The 17,763-nt window shown below is 37.4% G+C and overlaps 1 protein-coding gene across 2 annotated transcripts in view; it reads left to right on the plus strand.

Annotated features, from left to right (window-relative positions):
- GRAMD1C (GRAM domain containing 1C) overlaps window positions 1-17,763 on the plus strand; it is a 103,911-nt gene that overhangs the window by 84,012 nt on the left and 2,136 nt on the right. For both annotated transcript variants that reach the window (XM_042903719.1, XM_042903720.1), the window contains 7 exons: window positions 4,122-4,240; window positions 5,818-5,960; window positions 6,753-6,856; window positions 8,413-8,589; window positions 9,676-9,733; window positions 11,695-11,805; window positions 12,032-12,137. In XM_042903719.1, the coding sequence (XP_042759653.1) occupies window positions 4,122-4,240; window positions 5,818-5,960; window positions 6,753-6,856; window positions 8,413-8,589; window positions 9,676-9,733; window positions 11,695-11,805; window positions 12,032-12,137 (818 nt within the window). The remainder of the gene's footprint in view (window positions 1-4,121; window positions 4,241-5,817; window positions 5,961-6,752; window positions 6,857-8,412; window positions 8,590-9,675; window positions 9,734-11,694; window positions 11,806-12,031; window positions 12,138-17,763) is intronic.

Below are 17,763 nucleotides of genomic sequence, written 5' to 3' on the forward strand. Positions count from 1 at the left end.
GGTAATCAAAGTTCTATTTCTTGAGAATAGGTTTCAAAGGCTTCTTTTTAAAAATACTAAGAAGTATTTCTTTTTTCATGAAAAGATTTTGTATAGTCAATTATTTATGAATTTAATTTCAGCACTAAACTAAAATTTCAGCACTACTTGATCTTTTTTTTAAATTAGGGAACTTCTAAATAGGTGTTCTTTTAAATCTTTGTTAGCAGTTGTAAGACACTGCTTTTGTAATTCAAAACTCAGTTTTAAGTCTTTTTATTCCACTTTTTAATTTTGAAAATTATAAACTTTCAGAAAAGTTGCATGAATAGTATAATAAAACCCATATAGCCATTCCCAAAATTCACCATTTTTTTTGTTGTTGTGATAAAATGTATATAACATAACATATACCATTTTAACCATTTTTAAGTGTTCATTTCAGTAGCATTAAGCACATTGGCATTGTATAATCATCAAAACCATCCATATTCAGAACTTTTTCATCTTCCCAAACTGCAACTCTGTACTTACTAAAAAATAAATCTCTATTCCTCCTTCTCCCAACTGCTAATGACCACCATTCTACTTTCTGTCTTTATGAATTTGACTACTTTAGGTACCTCAAATAAGTGGAATCATACAATATTTGTCCCTTTGTGTCTGGCTTATTTCACTTAGCGTGTCTTCAGGGTTTATCCTTGTAGCATGTGTCAGAATTTCATTCCTTTTTAAGGCTGGATTTCTATGTATATACATATTTTGTGTATCCATTCATATCCATTGATGGAGTTTTGAGTTGTTTCTACTTTTTAGTTATTGTGAGTAATACTGCTGTGAACACTGATATACAAATATCTGTTTGAGTCCCTGTTTTCAATTCCTTTGGGTATATATGTAGAAGTGGACTTACTGGATTCTTAGGTAACTCTGTGGTTGCTTTTTGAGGAATGGCCATACTGTTTTCCATAATGGCTACATCATTTTACATTCCCCTCAGAATGGCTGCATCATTTTACATTCTCCCCAGCAATGCATAAAGGTTCCAATTTCTCCATATCCTTGCCAGCACTTGTTATTTTCAGTCTTTGTGATAACAGCCATCCTAATGGAATGAAGGTTTGCCAATTTTAAAACTTTATTACATCAAAGGATTCATAAAGGATTCTGCAGATCCTGCTTTTTATTACTTTAATTCAGTATATCAAGTGGCTGATGTGTCCTTTGTACATTGTTGTATTTTAAAAATAATTTCATCCCTGATTTTTTATATCATGATGAGCTTTACTTAGGTATTGGGGGGCTTGACTAGTCCAAAATGTTGTTAATTATATGATGTTCTGGTACATGAGTCAGTAGGATTGTTGGTAACATTGGTTACAATACAAGTGGAAGACATACTTTTACCCTTGTTAATAGTTTTTTTGTTGAGTAGTGTGCAATTTTATAGCAGAGTCCAATGATACCTTAAAATTATGTTGCTAATTAACAATGGATTATTTGTATAATTTTTTTGAAACAGACTGACATAGGACCAAAATAATTGCTTGAAAAGTATTTTAGAATAAATTTTGTATCTTCTTTCATGGACAATTAAATTATTTTTTACAGCAAATTCTGTATGGTAGGGATGCCTGGCTGGCTCAGATGGAAGAGCATGCAACTTTTGATCTCGGGGTCATGAGTTCAAGCTCCATGTTTGGTGTACAGATTATTAAAAATAACTAAATAACTATATATATATATATATATATATATATATATATATATATATATATATAATTCTGTAGGGTAGATTCTATAGTTTGTGATACTGCCTTTTGAGTTTAGTTGTAAGATTTTTTTCCACATACTCAAAATGCAGCTTCAGGGTCCCTCAAAAAATCTCAAGGCCTAGCTGTATGAAAGAAGTTGAGTAAAATTGTCTATATCACAAAGCTTTGCTTCATTTTTTGGTGATGGTTGATAGATTAGATAAGTCTTCTGTATTTTAAGATGTTGACAAATAGCAGTCAAGTATACTAATTGCCTAAGTCCATTTGTGTGAACAGCATTAGGTGATTTAGTCAGATCTTTGCAAAAGAGTTCACAATGCCATTACCTATACCTACGTAGTCTTTGCCTTGTTAAATGACCTATGCTATGTTCTAAAAATATATTTCTCTTCAAAGTTATTTTTACTCACTGTGTAGTTATTAGGAAAATAAGAATTATATATTTATGTACATTATTTCATTTTTTAAAATGTTTATTTATTTTTGAGAGAGAGAGAGATAGCGTGTGAGTCTGGGAGGGGCAGAGTGAGAAGGAGACACAGAATCTGAATCAGGCTCCAGGCTTCTGAGCTGTCAGCACAGAGCCCGACGCCGGGCTTGAACTCATGAACCATGAGATCATGACCTGAGCCGAAGTTGGCCACCCCTGAACTGAGCCACCCAGACGCCCCTAAGAGAGAATTTTTAACAAGATCTTGCCATTAATACAGAGATTATCCTATAGCTTTCTCAACTTGGAAAAGGTTATGTCATTACATTTCATAGCCCCCTTCTTGATTAAAGATTTTGACAGATAAGCCATTAACATTACATGATTTCTCATTACATGATTTTTCCACAAGTTGGGATCAAGGTCTTATTGTTGCATAATGGCAAATGTCTTTCAAGGTTTGTCTCAATGATGGGAATGTTAAAGTGTTGTTCTGTTTCTGTTTAATAAGGTTGGTGCCAATATTTCTCTTCACAGGTACTGGGGACTTTAAAATGAAGCCTACAGATGAAACAACTTTTAATTTTCTTTTCTAAAGAAAAGAAAGTGTGTTAATAGACAACAATTTAGAAGTAAATGGATCAAAGATGGGGAATATGTCACATACAAGAAGAGGGCCTTACATTTAATTTTACTATTCTTTAATGTTAAAATGATAACACTGTCAAAAGGATATTAGGACTGGTCAAAAATAAAAATTTAAATAATTAAAAACTACTTCTTTCCATTAATCATTGGGGAAATGCAAATCAAAACCACAGTGAAATACCCCACACACCTATCAGAATGGCTGGAATCAAAAACACAAGGAATAACAAGTGTTGTTGAAGATGTGGAGAAAAAGGAACCCTCGTGCACTGTTGGTGGGAGTGCAAAATGGCACAGCCACTATGTAAAACAGTATGGAGGTGGGGCACCTGGGTGGCTCAGTCGGTTAAGCGGCCGACTTCAGCTCAGGTCACGATCTCGCGGTCCGTGAGTTCGAGCCCCGCGTCGGGCTCTGGGCTGATGGCTCAGAGCCTGGAGCCTGCCTCCAATTCTGTGTCTCCCTCTCTCTCTCTGCCCCTCCCCCCGTTCATGCTCTGTCTCTCTCTGTCTCAAAAATAAAAATTAAAAAAAAAAAAACAAAAAAAACAAAAAAAACAAAACAAAAAAAAACAGTATGGAGGTTCCTCAAAAAATTAAAAATAGAATTACCATTGATTCAGTAATTCCACTACTGGATTTTTACCCAAAGAAAATGAAAACATCAATTCAAAAAGATATATGCACCCCGTGTTTATTGCAGCATTATTTACAATAGCAAAGATCTGGAAGCAACCAAGGTGTCCATCAACAGATGAATGGATAAAGAAGAGGTGATGATGGTGTTGGTGTGTCTGTGTGTGTGTATGTATACGCGCGCGCGCGTGTGTGTGTGTGTGTGTGTGTAATGGAATATTGCCCAGCCATAAAAAAAGGAATGGGATTTTGCCCTTTCCAATAACATGGATGAACCTGGAAGGTATTAATGCAAAGTGAAATAAGACAGAGAAAGGCAAATACCATATGATCTCACTCATATGTGGAATTTAAGAAAACAAAAGAAAAAACAAAAAGACAAATAAAACCCCAGACTCAAATACAGAGAACAAGCTGGTGGTAACTGGAGGGGAGGTGTTTGGGGGGATGGGTGAAATAGGTGAAGGGGATTAAGAGTACATTTACCATGATGAACACTGGGTAAAGTATAGAACTGTTAAGTCATTTTTTTGTACACCTGAAACTAATACAACACTGTATGTTAATTATACTTTAAAAAAGCCCTACCTCTGATTCCATTTCAAGTCATACTCTTCAGAGTTTTAGAACCAACTCTTTACGTTTGCTGTGATTAGATGTAGTGTCCACCCCTTGGAAAATAGAACCTGGAGGTGATCAACTGAGAACCATGACCTACACTATAATCCTTAATAATCCACTTACTGGAAAGTGCACCACTGCCACTGAAAAGCAGGTATGTTTCCTCCATCAGTATTCCAAAAGAATCATATATGTGGGAAGAGAGAAACCTGTCATTGTCCCCAGTTAACAAGACAATTTTAAGAAATAAATGGCAAAACAAAAGGGAGGAGAAACTATTACAGATTAAAAAAGACTGAAGAGGCATATCAACCAAATCAACCAACCCTAATTCAAACAAACCAACTAAAAATATATTTAGGAGATTTAAGGAATTACTAATTTTTTACATATATTAATGGTATTGTAGCTGTATTTTAAAGAAAAGAATATCTTTTAAAGAGACACACTGAAGAAATAAAGAGATACACTGGAATATTTATGAATAAAATTATTCTGATATCTGGGGTATCCTTTAAAAGTAATCTAGCCAGGGAGAGCATGGTGGTAGACGGAGGGAATGTGGGGATGGGGTACAGATGAAGCAGGACTGGGCAAGAGTTAACGTTGTTGAAGCTGGCTGTTGAGTTTATGAGGGTTCATTATACCTCATTTCTACTCGTGTGTATGTTTTAACTTTTCCATAATAAATGGTTTAATAAAGAACACTACTGGAATCCAATATACAGGATCATGCCAAGAGTTATAGCCAAATAACTAGAGGGGTGCTGTGATGTATGGGAAGAGATGATAAGATATTCAGTGCTCTACTCTGGCCAGTGTGGCACTGTCTTTATAGTAGAGTTTGTGTTTGACCAATTTATGTTGAGGTATAGTGTATCTGTTCTGCAAATAGTTAGAAAATATCTTAACATCTGAACGAGTTATGCTATTATGGTTTTTGTCCAGTGTTTAAAAGGACTTATTTAAGAAAAGTTTGGTATTTTGACATTGGAGAATCTTTGATAATGTTACAGGATAGGTTGAAAGGGTATGGTTAAAATGAGGAAGGTTTGGCCAGTAACCACTCCAAATCCTGTTAAGGTAGGCAGTGTTTTCTTTGGTTGTCCCCTTTCTTCATTAAAAAAAAAAATTTTTTTAACATTTTTATTTATTTTTGAGAGATAGAGACAGAGCATGAGAGGGGGAGGGGCAGAGAGAGAGGTAGACACAGAATCCAAAGAATGCTCCAGGATCTAAGCTGTCGGCAAAGAGCCTGATGCGGGGCTCAAACCCAAGAACCACAAGATCATGACCTGAGCCAAAGTCACACACCTAACTGAGCCACCCAGGTGCCCCAAACTTCCTTCACTTTTTTGGTGAAGGGTGATTGTTAAATTTTTATGAATTTTGGGGTGGGTCTTTGCTTCATCCAGTTTGAATTTTAAATTGTTCCCCTATCAGGAACATTTAAAAATTTTTATAAACTAATGACATACATAAGAGACTTCCTCCTCATACCTAAAAGAAGGAAAAAATAATGGTACAATGAAATGACAGGCAAAAAATACTCTTTCTGCAGGTCCCATCTTCTCAATTCATAGATTGCGTAGCCAACATGAAGGCTCTTCTGGGTTTGTATATAGGCTTCTCATGTCTTTTGTAATTTTAGTATATGTGTTCTAAATTGGCAAGGAATTTGATATATTAAACTTGAACATGCAAAAAAAATGTTTAATCTTATTTTGACAGACACTGTATAAAGAAAGTCGGGAAGCACAATTTTATTTGGTAGATTCAGAAGTACTGACACATGATGTTCCCTACCATGATTACTTCTATACCCTGAACAGATACCATATCATCCGATCCTCAAAACAGAAATGCCGGCTGAGGTGAGCTATCGTAAATGAATATCGTAAATGAAATATTAGTCAGGATAGGTGAGATTTTATTCTGGAACATGTCAATCCTAAAATCTTAGCAGTAGCCTTAGACAACCAAGCTTTATTTCTTGCTCAAATTATATGACCACCAGTGGTCAGCAGAGGGGTGGAGCTCCTTACTCAAGGTCACAAGCTGATGAACACTTTGACATTCTGTAGCTGCACCATCCAGAATATGTGTTGTTTCAGTTGCTACAGGAAAAGAGAGTTCTAGAACTGTGTTCACCGTCCAGTGGCCAAAACTAGTCACAGGACCCTGTTTTATGTCAAGGCAGCTGTGAGTTCTTGAGGAGCACATGGTGAGCACATTGCTGCAATGGAAATAAGAAATGTTGGTGTATTAAAGATAGTGATGTGCCACCATGTGCTTTGCCTGGTCTTAGTTAATGTAGTTACTTTTACCTAATTTATGACCACTACAGATTTTTTTATACAAGGCATTTAGAAAACTTAGAATTTATTTTGAGCCTTTATTGCTGTTTAAGTAAAGAAAATTCAGGGCTAGAGAAAGGAAAAAATAAAATGCCAAGTACTTAGAAGGAAAATTTCATGAAATTATTAGCAGCATATAGTAATTTTCTAAAAAGTTGTCATCAGTGCATAAATTTTCTTTCATAGTCTTAATGACTTTGAGTCCTTTGGCTTTCCAGTGGACATATCTTACATTTAGATTATAAATACAACTATAATAGAACTAAATTCTATCCTTTAAGTAAGCTTTTTTCCTCCGTATTTTATTAGAGTTTCTACAGATGTGAAGTACAGAAAACAACCATGGGCCATTATCAAATCTCTAATTGAAAAGAATTCCTGGAGTTCATTGGAGGACTATTTCAGACAGCTTGGTTTGTAAATTTCTTGGTTTATCTATTTTTGTAAAGATATTAACAAAACAGATTGATAACCTCATTTGGATTCACAGCAGATGACGTTGAATTGACTCCCACTGAAGTGATCCTAACTACCTGACTTGGAATTTGGAAACTTTAATTTTCATTGGTCTAACAAACATTCATATTATGCTTATTATATGCCCGACATGTTCTGCATGCTTTATAAATATCAACCTATTACAATACTGTGCAGTAGGTACTATTATTTTTTTTTTCTATTTTACTAAAGAATAAATATTGAAACAGAGAGAGAGGTTAAGTGACTTGTCCAAGATCACACAGTGAGGAGCTGTCACTCCCTGCAAGGAGCCAAGAAGGCTGACTGTAGTGAGAAACTGCATAACTTATCACAAATATGCACTTGGTGTTCCTTGGTGGCCTCACCTCTACCCCGCAATCCTTATCAATGCAGCTTCCTTGGGTTTATGCAGGCCCACTTAGCAACGGTAACACGTACGTGTATGGATTTGGTGGAGGTAGGGACTAGACTGGGGAAGTGATATAGTTCTGTTTGGATATTCCTTAAAATAAAACATGAGAAAAAAATATATATATATACATAAACATAATTAATTCTGGTTAAAGAAAAGCTGGGGTCAGTCAACTCAGGGTAAAGTAAGGCTTGATTATCTAGTTTGTTGGTTATTTTTCTTGCTCTTCTCTCTTGGCTATTCATTATTAAACTCCTAATCAGGAGCAAAGAAAATGTTATTCAAAAATTAGTTTGGCCACTGGATAATGAGCTTCTAATAAAAAATCTGGTGAAGGAAAGGTCAAAAAAAAAAAAGACAAAAATGAGGTTTTTAGGTTGTTTGCAGATTTTTCTTACCAGTACTTATTTTTTGCAAACCCTCATTTATAAACTAGAACTATTATATGCTCCTCCTTCCTTTGATATTGACCATCAAGTACCACAGTCTTTCTTGGAAATCCTTCTAATGATCCAGTGTAAGTGGGTAGCCTGTTGTTTCCATAACTGAAATCATTATGTTAATATTTAATATAGCACATGGTGAATTTGCTCTGATGATTCCATCATTTATTAATACAGTTCATTCTTCCTAGAATAGTGAAGCCTCATTATAGGATCACTTTATCCTCCAAAACTTTTTATTAATAGTAAGGTTTGAATCTAGGCCACAAGAGCCTAAGTAATAGTTAAAGAAAGTTACCAAGGCTTTAAAAAAACAAACTGAAGGGGCGCCTGGGTGGCTCAGTCAGTTAAGTGTCCGACTTTGGCTCAGGTCGTGATCTCACGGTTCATGATCTCATGATTTGTGGGTTTGAGCCCCACATCAGGCTCAGAGCCTGGAGCCTGCTTTGGATTCTGTGTCTCCCTCTCTCTCTGTTCTTCCCCTGCTCACGCTCTCTGTGTCTCTCAAAATAAATAAAACAATTAAAAAAAATTAAAAACATAACTGAAAATAAAACAATCCCCTCCCTACCCTCACATCTTATAGTCAAGAAGGTTTCTCTGCTGTCTAAAGATTTTTTTTTTTCCTTCTTAGAATCAAACTTATTAATGGAAGAATCTGTGTTAAATCAGTCCGTTGAAGACGCTGGAAAACTTAGTGGCTTACGAAGGAGAAGGCGAACATTCAACCGAACAGCAGAAACAGTTCCTAAACTTTCTTCTCAGCGCTCTTCTGGAGATGTGGGCTTGGATGCCAAAGGGGATATTTCAGGTAGCTATTATGTAGTAAACAGATGGAAGATTTTAGTTTACTTATGAAGCAGTATACATCTCTTGTTTATAGGACACATCAGAAAGGAGGTTTCCCTTTTTCCTCTCCTTTTCTGATCATGTTTATCAAACTCGGACTTCCTTCAGTATAACTAATATGTAAGTGTAAAGAAACAGTTGCAAAATGGCAGGCATATGGCCAATAGAGGTGTTTTATTTGGCCCACATGATATTTTAAAAGGTGGGAGTTTTTATGTAAAAACTCACATCTGACAGCTCTGGACCCAAATCTCCTCACAGCAACAGTTTCTGGAGCTTAGTAGAAGCTGTGCCATTAGAGCATGTGCTCCCAAGTCACCAGTCCCCACCACTGTCCCTGGCTGCTGGCTGCTTCATTCTGTTAACTTCCTACCTAGCATTTACAGACATTTGACTTCTAACCCTTGAAAGTACTAAACTGATGATATGCTTTCAGTCCTTCTGTACCTGTCGGGTCCAACCCAGCAAATTGCAAAGATGGAATTTGACTCTTATTATCCCCATTCTCAAATTTGAAGACATCTTGCCTCTACTCTTACTCCCTTTCTCTTAGAACTATAAAACTGTCATCCTCATTCTACATTATCAAATCCTCTTCTAAGGCTTATATCTTAGTGTGAATGTTTATTTACTATTTAAATTTAAGCTCTTTAGTTTTGGAATTTAAAAGTTTGGGCAACAGAGAACAGGTGAGGGTGATTAAAAAAATTAAGGAGGGAAGCATTGTATATAAACCCAGTTCAAATATTATTTGCAGAGATGGAACTTCACTAGAGATCATACGTGATGTATTGAATTGCTTGTTTATTTAGAGTAAATTAATTGTAATGTAGGCCAAACATAGGTTTTCTTTTCATACATTAGTTTCACATTAGTCAGGATATTAGAAATCAAAAAAAGGGTGCTGGGAATTCATCCTATATCAAGTTGTTTTTACATTCATGTACAAAATTTCTTCTCCATTTTTTTTCAAATGAAGTTAAATTTTAACCAGTGTTAATCACAATCCTGTTCTAATGTAAGTTTTTTGTGTGTTTGTGATCTGCAGGAAAGAAAAAGGAAATGGAAATCTGTAATACTGCTCTTATTGTGGTGATGAGTATTTTGTAAGTATTTGTTTTGCATGCTTATTTTGCTTGTGCCTTCACTTATCTTTTAATGGTTTCCAAAAGGATTTGAATGCATTTGTATGTTATTGTGTAGAAATTGCCACTATTTGAGGCGCCTGGGTAGCTCAGTCGATTAAATATTCCACTTCAGCTCAGGTCATGATCTCGCAGTTGGTGAGTTCAAGCCCTGCGTGGGGCTCTGTGCTGACAGCTTAGAGCTTGAGTCCTGCTTTGGATTCTGTGTCTTCCTCTCTCCCTGCCCCTCCCCTGCTCATGCTCTGTCTCTTATATACTTCAGTCTGACAGTTTTTGATGTATGATTTTCAGGAGAATTATTAAATCTGAGGGAATACCCCAAGTACACATTCAATAAATGTTTTGTTTTTCAAAAATTAATCTGATTTATTTCTACCATCATAGGTTTTTACTGGAAGTTCCATAGATTTAAAGAGAATATTTATATATGCAGGCTGGTGAAATGCCAATAGTGCTATTTTGCTCTATCTGATTAGACCAATGATCCTTACCCTCTAGGATCACTTGTGAAAATGCAGATTTCTAGGCCTGAGTGCCAGAGATTGGGTCAGAAGGTCTCGAGCAGTGAGCAAGAACCTCAGAGTATTCTATAGGAATCTACTTAGGCAGACATATTTCGACTACTATTATCTACATGGATGTATTTTAATATTGAGGTAGTCCATTAGATTTAATTGAATTGGTTCTGACTGGGTGATACACTCTTGGTGAATATACTTTGGAATGAAGTTCTTATATCCTCTGTTTTTTCTAATTATAACTTTCAGAACATACAAATGTTTGATATACCTTTGAGCTTTACGAAAGGCTTTCATATTCTGTTTAAGTTGGTTTGCTCTAATAATTTTGAATATTAAATATTAGCAGTGATCTTTTGTATTACTATGTAGAAAATTTATAGTCAGAGGTTGAAATGTTGATCTATATACCATTTCAGTGCCACAATAATTTCATAGATTTGATTTCCTTGTTCCTCCTTAGTTTTCATTTTTTTAAACAATCTTCTTTGGGCAGGTAAAGATGAATTCTATGTATTTTTAAGGGAAGTCAATATTTTAACAGAATAGGAAAGATATGATGCCACCTATATATTTGTATATATGTGTAATAAGAAATACTTCCATTCAGTTGAAAGGCTGCTGTGAGAACCAATACAGTAAATCCATTTAGCATGTAAGATTTTATATATGATGCAATTCACACATATTTGGGATTTGATACTTCCTTTGTCTAAGTTGAACTAGAAGAGATTTTTGCTGAATAGTAATTCCAAAAATTTGTTTTGGCTTTCACAGGGAATAAGGTGCATGACTATCTACATAAGATCAAGTCCATATTGATCATCATTTCCTTTTTGAAGTGCAGCATAATGGGGGTATAATTGCTTAAGCTGAAAGCACCCAAAAATAGATCTCTCAAGGTTACCTGGTAGATTTCTAAGCTGGTGGTCGCTCATCAGCACTGGCTGGGATTCCTTGCAGAGAGAAGAGATGTCAGGGACAATCCCAACCTGCCATTTTGAGGACTTTTTGTCACTCTAGTTACCTTCTAACTTTTTCCTCACCATCCGCTTTTTACCTAATTACCTCATACCATAAAATAGAGATAACTGATTTAAACAATAGCAATAATTGGAAACTGCTCTGGACAACGTACATTTAAAAAAAAATTTTTTTAACGTTTATTTTTGAGACAGAGAGAGACAGAGCATGAATGGGGGAGGGTCAGAGAGAGAGGGAGACACAGAATCCGAAACAGGCTCCAGGCTCTGAGCGGTCAGCACAGAGTCCGACGCGGGGCTCGAACTCACGGACTGGACAACGTACATTTTTAAAGGTTTTGCGTGTCTGTTCTGCACATGGCAATGCTTTAGGTCTGGATAAGAGTGGATTAACCAGGTACAATTAATTTGCTCTGCCTAGTTTGCTGTTGCTAGTTCTGTTGAATGTGACGCTGTTTCTGAAGCTGTCAAGGATAGAATCTGCTGCTCAGTCCCTTTACCGTCTCCACCTCCAAGAAGAGAAATCTCTGCAGTAAGTCTTTTTTTCCCCCCAACCTGTTATTATTTCAGTAATTCTCTAGCTGCAGAAAACTGAATTCCGGTTTAGAGATTTTGGTTTGCTAACTATACTTTAGTCATAAGGTTTTTTTAATTTAATTTTTTGCTTTGTTTGCAAATTCATAGGACACTGATGATTTCTAGAAATGACAAGATTAGAAGCTATTCCCCTTATTTTTAAGATGGTATTTTTTTTTCAGTTTAGCCTCCAGTATGCTGTCAAGAGCAGAAAGTATTGAGAAGAACAAAGACCAGGCCCATCATTTAAAAGGAGTGCTCCGAGACTCTATCGTGATGCTCGAACAGGTAGGCAACTCTGTGTACCACACTACATAGTACTTTCATACCAGTATGAAGCAGTTACTCTTCTGGTTGTGTGAGAATATTTACCATACCATTATTTGAAGAAACCCCCCTCCTAGAGACAACTATCCTTGCCAGTTTCTATATTATGCATTTTATATGTATAGTCACTTGCATTTTTTTTCAAAATGGGAGCATACTGTACACACCATTGCATACCCTCATTTTACAATTAGTAATATATTTTGAAGATGTTTCCATATCAGCATGTACATTTGACTCTTGAATAATGTCAAGGTTAGGGGTGCCGAGCACTGCACAGTTGAAAATCACATATAATTTTGACTCCCCCAAAACTTAACTACTAATAGCCTACTGTTGACCAGAAGCCTTACTGATAACAGAGTGGATTAACACATATTTTTATTTTATTTAAAAAAATTTTTTTTAATGTTTATTTAGTTTTGAGAGAGAGACATCATGATCAAGGGAGGAGGGGCAGAGAGAGAAGGAGACACGGAATCTGAAGCAGGGTCCAGTCCAGGCTCCCAGCCATCAGCACAGAGCCTAACGCAGGGCTCAAACCCACAAACTGAGATCATGACCTGAGCTGAAGTCGGATGCTTAACTGACTGAGCCACCCAGGTGCCCCTCGATTAACACATATTTTATATGTTACATGTATTATGTGCTGTATTCTAACAATGAAGTAAGCTAGAGAAAAGAAAATGTTATTAAGAAGATCATAAGGAAGAGAAAACACATTTACAGTACTGTCCTGTAAAAAATCCACATGTGAGTGGACCCTCGCAGTTCAAACCTGTGTTGTTCAAAGGTCAACTGTATACATCTACCTCATTCTTTTTATTGATACTTCTATATAAAAATTTATGCTTAATATTAACTTTTTGTAGAAGTATACTGTATACACTGTTGATTATTTTGTTTTTATCTATTCACCATATATCTTGGAGATGCTTCCATATTAGCATAAAAGCAGCTCCTATTAACAAGTGCATAGAATTCAACAGTATAAGTGTACCATAATTACTTATTTTACCAGCCCTCCATTAAAGAATAAACATTTAGGTTGTTCTGATGTGTTGCTATAAACATTTATCTCTTTAAAAAAATTTTTTAAAATGTTTTAGTTATTTTTGAGAGACAGAGACAGAGAGACAGAGAATGAGCAGGGGAGGGGCAGAGTGAGAGAGAGAGAGAGAGAGAGACAGAGAGAGAGAGAGAGAGAGAGAGAGAGAGAGAGAGAGAGAGAATCTGAAGCAGGCCCCAGGCTCTGAGCTGTCAGCACAGAGCCCGACGCGGGGCTCAAATTCACGGGCTGTGAGATCATGACCTGAACCGAAGTTGGACGCTTAACCAACTGAGCCACCCAGGTGCTCCTGAAGATTTATTTCTTGAAGACAGTATCATCAATATGTGATACTCAGTTCCATGAGTCAAAACTTAGGATTCCCTTTGAAAAATAAGATTACTGTTTCCGTCATAATATAGTACATGCGTACTTTTCAAGCTTAAAAAAGAGAATGATAGAAGAGTAGAAAACTTATAGTTCTAGCATTCAGACATAGTCACTATTAATATTTTGTTTCCTTCTATCCCTTTTTTCTGGGCATTGGTTTTTAGAAGATTCATTTTTTTCTCAGGATGCCATGTGGGGCATTTAAGTTGCCCCAACTTAAAGGTGCTTCAACTAGGCATTTGTCACATGCGCGGTATCTACAGTTCTTGGTGCCGTTCCCCTCCCACTCTCAGTGGGAATAGGTCATATTTGCACTTTCCTCCTCAGCCTCCTGTTTCCCCGACTCTCAACTGATGACTGTGCCTCAAAGAGAAAAGAGAGTTTTCCTCTCCTTCCGTAACCAGACCTACAGACCCTCCAATTGCTGCACTCTGTCCTCTTGTCCACAGCTGTCAGAGCATCGCTCTGCCTGTGAGGAGAGTCCCAGCATGTGCTAGTGGGAGACCCTGTTCGTCCATCACCCTCAGGCTTCCCATTTCAGTCTCCCTCATTCAACTGGATCTTTCCCATCTGCACATGGCCCCTGCTCTAGTCTCTTCTACGTCAAAGCACCCACGCCATCCACATCCTTCTCTCTCTGCTCCCTTTCACAGTCGGGCTCTTTCCCAGTTGCCTGTGGTGGCTGCCACTACTTTATCCTTCATAACCTGTTCACTTTTTTAAGGTTTTATTGTCACCAAAGTCACTCCTTCACATGGTTAACTTGTTCTACCAGGCTCGCTCAGAAAAAAAGCAGTCCCACTATATACTTTCCCAAATACAACAATCTTTAACTCTTTTAGTTTCTTTTGGTGTGTACCTCCATATTTATAAACAACAAGCATGTACTGATACTTCTTGGTTTTTCAGTTTTAGACATGATCATTTGACCCATTATGGAAGACAAACATTTTGTTTTGTTTTCTTTCACCTCTTCCTGCCTCCATTTCTGATCCCCCATGCTCCCAAAGAAGTTATAATCTTGGTATGATCAGCATCCAGTGTTTATTTTGACAAAGTTTGCTATTCTGAGCTGAGCGATGGAATAAACCAGGACTACTTTTTCTTTTCTGTGCTTTTTCTTATTCCTGAAATTGTCTTACTACTGTTGGTTAATTAACCATTATTTATAAGTATGTCATCTCCTAAAGCTCTGTTTGTTTGTAAGTCTCCTGTCATAACCTTCATTCCCCTTGGGTATTCTGTGGGTGGAGCCTCCTGGCTGGCTCCAGTCAGGCCCAGGGGCCCTCTCTGCAGGGACACAGCCACCATCCTGGGGCTTCCTGTTGAACACCTCCTCTGTTTCCCATATCCAGAATGTTTTCTGCTTTCCTGGTTTACTCCCTCCTTTTAATGGAGAATATTGTCTAGTAGCATCCTGAGAAAGAGAGCATGGAGGTAAATATTTGAAGACTTAATCTGTGTGCAAGTTTTTTACTCCATCCTTTCCCTTGATTAATAGTTTGGCTGGGAAGAGAACTCTAGCTTGGAAACAATGTTTCTTCAGAGTTTTTAAGACATTGCCCCATTGTTTCTCTGCTTCTAGTGTTGCTATTGAAAATTCTGAAGCTATTACCATTCCTCATCCTTTAATCTGGAAACTCATGCCCTTTAGTTCTAGGAAATACTGAATTATACAGTTGATGATCTCCTCTCCTCCACTCTCTTTTCTGACTTTCTGCGGCTCCTGTAATTGAGATGTCTACCTTCTTTTGGACAGACTGTCTAATCTTACTTTTTCTTTTCAGCTTCCATCTTTGCCTTTTTGTTCTGCTTCCTCAGAGTTCCTCAACTTAATCTTCACTAAATTGTCCCTTTTTCAATTTTTGCTAACAAGTTTTTGATTCCAAAGACTTCTCTGAATTTTTTTTTATGGCATTATGATCTTTTTAAATGACTATAGTATCTTCATCTCTCTGATCATATTACTGATGGCTAAAAACTTTTTCCCTTCTTCTTGCATACTTATTTTCCATCAAGATCCTTTCCTGTTTTGATTTCTGTCCTTAAAGTTAGGAGATTTCGTTACATGTCTGTAGTCCTTGGTTGTCTGCTTGTGTGGATCAGAAGTTGTTAAGCTCGTAATGTAGGTTGGGCTGGTGTCTCCTGAACTTCTCTGTAGATCTGGCTGGGCTGTTGGTTGAGAAACCCTGATATCACTGTCTTTGGGTCTTTCCTCTTAGATTGGTCAGTTTCTACAAAGAAGTGTCTTCCAGTCTCCACCCAAAGGATTAAGGGCTGGCTGCTGGCATTTTAGGAGGAGAGCCAAAGTAGAGGGATGGAGGAGGGCAGGGCAGAGGAAGATGGTCTCACCACTCTTTTATACAATCCCCATTTTGGGGATTGTACCACTGTCCTAAATGGTGTCTTATTGTCCCTGGGTCAACCAGAGATCCTCTCCAGATGATAAAATTGTAGACCTCTACCAGGTAGTAGAAGAGCACAAATGCCATTCAGTCATTACCTTAGTCCCTTCCTCTATATTCCCACTTTCAGAGATTCTTGTCAATTCCTGAGGCTTTTGAGGATCCTTCAGGGTAGATTTGGTTGGTTCTCAGCTTTCTCTGCAGTTCGCTTAGGAGTTCACTTTTTCTGGTCTCCTAAGTCATCCATCTGCTTTCTTGTTTCCAAAGTTTTGCCTTTTCTGTTCTCCCTGTCCTTGTGGATGTATGCCTTTAAAGAGTCCCTTTATTGTGCTTTTAGTGGGTTTCAGGAGGGAGTAAAATTGGATGCCTGTGTTTAAGCCAGTATTTGCTCTTCAGGTCACTCCTGCCTTATTTTCTTCCCCATATCTTCCACTGATATTGCTCCGGCTAAAGTCCCCAGTGAGCTCTGGCTGTTAAAATTAATATAGCTGTTTTTAGTTTTCACCTTACAGTGTAAGCATTTGACAGAGCTGACCACTCTTTTCATGAAATGTATCTAATCTGGCCTTCTTTAAAACTATAAAAAAAAATCCAGCTTTATTGTGATATAATTGACATACTATAAAATTCGCCTTTTAAAGAATTCTTAATATATTCACAAAGTTATACAACCATCACCACTAATTCCAGAGCATTTTTATCACCCTCAAAAGAAACCCTATATCCATTAGCAGCCTTTCACCATGCTTCATTCTCTCAGCTTCTAGTCACTAATCTGCTTTTTATTTCTATAGGTTTGCCCACGCTGGACGTTTCATATAAATGGAATCATATACTATATGGTCTTTTGTGACTGGCTTTTTTTACTTAGCATAAAGTAAAATGACTTTTTGCTGGTTAAAACTATCTCCTCGACTTGACCTCTTCCTGGTCCAATGCTCCAGACTTTCTGCGTTAGATTCTCTTCCCTTCTCCTCTCCTTCCCTTCAAGTGGCCTCATCCACTCCCCTAGGTTGTGCCATGTGTGCCATTGACTCCCAGATCCACTTCCCTTACCGTAACCTCTTCCCTGAGCTCCAGACTCATGCGGTCACTTGCTGACTTGGCATCTTCTCCTGGGTACTGACAGGCCACCACAAATTGATCATGACCAAAGCAGACTTCAGTTTTCATCCTGAGCTAAGTAGGCCTGATTCTCCTCTAGTTGACGTAATTTCAGAAAATGACACTATGATCCTCCAGTCAGAAATTTAGTGCATTGTGTGAGCATATATGTATAGATGTGATGGTACGTTTTAGTCCTGTATCCCTCACTAGTCTGTCAGCTCTAGGACAGCAGGGATGGTGCCTATTTGGTTCACCATTGTATATGCAGTGCTTAGTACAAACCCAGCATGTGAGAGGTAAGCAATTAACATTTACTGAATGAACAAAGGAATGAATACAAAGAAGAATAATTCTTGCTCTCAAGTTGCCTATAATTTTATTAGAAAAATCAGATATATTGTTAAAGACTATAAAAAAATACAAAGTTGGGGCGCCTGGGTGGCTCAGTCAGTTAAGCAATCGACTCTTGGTTTCGGCTCAAGTTGTGATTGCAGGGTCATGGAATCGCACTTCCCCCCCCCCCCCCCCCCCCATCGGAGCAGAGCCTGCTTGAGATTCTCCCTCCACCCTCTCTCCCTCAGTGCGGTCTCTCAAAATTAAAAAAAAAAAGTACACAGTTAAGTGTTAAGTACATAGT

This window comes from Panthera leo, chromosome C2 (genome assembly GCF_018350215.1).
Source record: "Panthera leo isolate Ple1 chromosome C2, P.leo_Ple1_pat1.1, whole genome shotgun sequence".
NCBI lineage: Eukaryota > Metazoa > Chordata > Mammalia > Carnivora > Felidae > Panthera > Panthera leo.